Below are 4,032 nucleotides of genomic sequence, written 5' to 3'. Positions count from 1 at the left end.
CCACAGTTAAAAGACGGTGCTATGTAGTTTTAGTCTCCAATCTATGCATTGTTAAGCATTTTGTGGCCTTGAATCAGGGTTGAACATGCGGTTCATGATGGCCAGTGATTTCTATTTTCACAATAGCTTAGCACGGTGCGCCCTTCAGTAAAAGTCAAGTCGAAATGTGTGTGGACACCCCGAGACAGTTACCAGCGCGCACTTACTGATTTTTCTCACTGCCGTAGCTTTTTTTTTCAGTTGAAAACAACTGTTAAACAGATACTAAATGTGTACAGCACGCCAAATTTAACAACGCTCATAATAAACCTGAATATAAACAAGACAACAACACCATTTGTTCCACATGACAAAAGTTTCGTGGGTACGAGTTGCACGATTTCTCATGAAGCATTATCTTCTTTTGACACGAGTGGTTTACCATAGACAGTTATCGGACGGCCAGAGGAAAGACCGCCCACTTCATAAAAGAGATAACAGGGGGGTGGAAGCGCAAGTGTAGATTAATCTGCGTCCGACGGCCCGCGGTGCAAAAGTGCAAACTAAAGTTAAGTGTCGTCAAACGGAACTCTTTGCTCCAAAACAAAGGTCAGTTGTTGTTGTTGTTGTTTTTTAAAATCACTTTTGTTTTATTGGATTGTATTGACAATTGTTCCAGTTGTGGAGTTTTCGGCAATCTTAACCCATGATATAGATACGGCTGGTTCACAGTGTTTGATCTTTTTTTTTTTTTTTTGTACTTAGACTGGGGGGAAAAGTGCAGACGATGGCTGTTTAAAAAAAGGGGGAACAACAAGCTTAAAGCTTGTTTGCTGTAAATATCTGATATGTAATTATGCATTTGATGCATTGAAAATATCTCTTATCGAGAAGAAAGCTATTAAAGGAGCTCTCTGGAAGAAGAAGAAGAAAAAAGCCGAGTATTCGTACCTTTTATAATGACGGAGAAAATATCATTCTTAGAATTGAATTCAAACTTACAAAGAGTCCGATCAAACATCAAGAATGATTCTCCCAAACTTAATTTCTGAATTATAAATTGTTCTCAGACCACTTTTGTCATTCATCCATGAAACTGGTTTTTGTATAACTCCTTTTTTTTCTTTGTCTTTTTAAAAAACAACAACTTGTTTTCAGATTCGCACGGGCAAGGCCGTGACGTGACAAGTATAACCCCAGCGAAAACTGAAGTACCACCCGTGCTTGCAATTTCTTTCCTTCCCACCAACCAGAGAGATAAGCCAGAAGTGAAATCCTCCAGCAAACATATATCCCGGCTACCGACTGCCCGGCCTGACCCCTCATCCGCACAACTCCAAGCCGACCAGCTTCAAGGGGAAAATGAAAGAAAAAAAACCTTACTAAAATGAATAAATAAAAAGATTGAAGCCAGCCAGCCTGAGGAAAAAGAAAACAAAACAATTCAACCTGGAACGATAAGGGACTGAAATATCACCGAGTGACCGGGGGGAAACAAGTTCGAAAAACAGTGGTTTCCCATATTGCGTGTCGTCTCGTCTCGCTCGCGGGAAAAAGTCGACAGACAGACAAGTCACAGTATAAAAACGGGAGTGACGAAGTCCTGTGTGTGGAAGCGAAGAATAAGTGTTAGGGGTTTGGGTGTGGGGGGTGAGATATATAATCTCTACCTACATACATACAGAGCCAGCCAGGCAGCTCAGGTCGTCTCCGTCAGCTCGGCTTGCCACAGCTCAGCTCCCCCAAGAGAGAGACCGGTAGTGGCTTCAGTAATCCATCCATCCATCGTCGTCACTGTCCCTTCAGTTTTCAGTGCGCCTGTCAGGAGTCAGTGGTGACAGTGGTAGTTGTCAGTCGCTGTTGCTGGCTGTTGTTGTGGGGGCATTGGAACCTGACCTGCTGTAGGTACGGCTTGCCACAGAGAGGACAACAACAGTGATGACATCCATGGTGTCTTCGAGTCCAGGGAGAGGGGTGGTGACGGTTGTGGTGGTGTTGGTGGTGTGCTGTGCTCTGGCGCTTTCGTTTTCCAAGGTAAGGCTTTGAAATATTTTTTTTTAAACGTCTTTGTCTTTTTTTCTTTTTTTTTTTTTTTCTCTCCGTTTTTTGGCTGTTGTTGCTGTTGCCTGTCACGGTTGTTGTTTTCGCTGCTTCTCAGTTAACCGTCACGGTTTTCTTGTTCGACTTTACTTTTCAGTTGGTCTGCTATTCTTTCTCTCTCGCTCTCTGCCTGTCTTTTCTGTCTTTGTCTCTATGTCTGTCGGTCTTTCCGGTGTGTAAAAAAGACATTTTTGTTTGGTTTATTAACCTGAGAAGGAAAGAAAAATTAATCAGTTATTTCATTCTTTCGCTTGTTCATTCACCTTTGTCTGTCTCTTTTTATCTATCTTTCTGGCTCACTCTCTCTCTCACTCTCTCTCTCTCTCTCTTCTCTCTATGTGTCTTCTCTCTCTCTCTCTCTCTCTCTCTCTCTCTCTCTCTATATATATATATATATATATATATATATCTCCCCCGCCCCATCACTCATTCCCCACGAAACAACACACAATACAATACAGACACAACACAAGGAAACTCCCGTGTAAACTTCCCCTTCTTAGCAAAACGTGGAGACACTAGCGGACGATGTATGAGAGAGTGTGGGGATGGTGGAGGGGTTGGTTGGGTGGGGAGGGGTTGGGGGTGGGTGGGATGGTAACAGAGGCGCCAGCTGGCGGAGGAGGGGGGTGTAGTGAGGAAGATGAAGGATGGGGGTTGGGGTTGGAAGGAGAGGTGAGAGGAGGAGATGGGGGTGGAGGGTTGGGGGGAGGGGTGCAGGGGGCCAGAAGGTGGGAAGAAATATAAAAAAAAAAGCCGGGCAGGAAGTAGATCCGACAAAATCCCGTCCTCTGACAGATTAAAGGACGGTGACTGACGCGTGCACTTATTTATCTATGTACACGTGCGTACAGGTCTCCTATATCCTATACCTGTGTGTGTGTGTGTACCTGCGACATTGGGCCCGCTATGAGTTCAGTGTCTGTGTGTATTTCTGTCTCTGTCTGTCTCTGTCTCTCTCTCTCTCATTCTCTGTCTATGTCAGTGCCTCTCTGTCTTTCTCACTCTTTCTCTCTCTCTCCATCTTTCTCTCTTCTCTCTCTCTCTCTCTCTGTGTCCTCTTCTCGCGCCCCCCCCCCCTCTCTACCATTGTATCAATGTCTGTCCATCTGGCCATGTCCCAGTGTCTGTCTGCATCACACTTTTCCTGCCGGAGCCCAGTTCTATCTTGTGCCTCTCTTTTATATCTGAAACCGACCGAGTCTGATTTTCCGCTGTGTTGCAGACAGATGGTTTGAAAATATGGTATTTTCTGAGAATTATTTCAACATGCTTTACTTCATTTTTTCGGAAGAAACACTGGTTCTGAAAAACCGCGTGTGATGGATCTTACTATTGCACACTAACACTGCTAGTACTACGACTCATGGGCGAGAGAGTAGGGATGTAACTTGGGCAAGACACTGTCCACTTTGATCAAATTCTAGCCTTGACAGTCGGGACAGCAGTCACTTCTTCTGCTGTTATGATGGTCATAGTCGAACACGACTGACTATCAAGTACACCACTACTACTACTACTACTACTACTACTACTGCTGCTGCTGCTACTACTACTACTTCTCCAGCAGCAGCAGCAGCAACCGAGTAGTTCGAGGAAAGAATATATCCATCAAATACAGCCAAAGCTTGCAACCCACATGTCATCTTTCTTAACTAACTCGCAGCCGTCAGATCAGTTACCGTCCAGAACTTCACTGAGATACTGTCTAGAACATTATAGATACTGTCTAGAACTTTTGAAAAATGTGCGATTCACTCCGTCCTCAGTTTTCATTCGTTACCTCCTTGGCTCCACGCTTCATCCATCATCTGTTGGATGATAAAAAAAAAAAAAAACGGAAAAAAAAGAAAGAATGACGACCGAACCGAACGATTCAAGAGTTAAGTTTTCCTGGCTTGACATAAGAAGCGTGGTAAAAATTTGATTACTCTCCTGGAGCCAGTTGCATTG

At 44.0% G+C, this 4,032-nt stretch overlaps 1 protein-coding gene across 1 annotated transcript in view; it reads left to right on the top strand.

Moving 5' to 3' along the window:
• The first annotated feature begins 487 nt into the window (after positions 1–487).
• The window catches only part of LOC143286937 (uncharacterized), an 88,211-nt gene continuing 84,666 nt past the window's right edge, over positions 488–4,032 (top strand). Inside the window, exons 1-2 of the mRNA XM_076594902.1 lie at positions 488–588; positions 1,138–2,013. Of these exons, the coding sequence (XP_076451017.1) occupies positions 1,918–2,013 (96 nt within the window). The 5' untranslated portion in view covers positions 488–588; positions 1,138–1,917. The remainder of the gene's footprint in view (positions 589–1,137; positions 2,014–4,032) is intronic.

This window comes from Babylonia areolata, chromosome 10 (genome assembly GCF_041734735.1).
Source record: "Babylonia areolata isolate BAREFJ2019XMU chromosome 10, ASM4173473v1, whole genome shotgun sequence".
In the NCBI taxonomy this organism is placed as follows: domain Eukaryota; kingdom Metazoa; phylum Mollusca; class Gastropoda; order Neogastropoda; family Buccinidae; genus Babylonia; species Babylonia areolata.
Note: the sequence above shows the minus strand (reverse complement) of the source record. Positions and strands in the feature narration are given on the sequence as shown.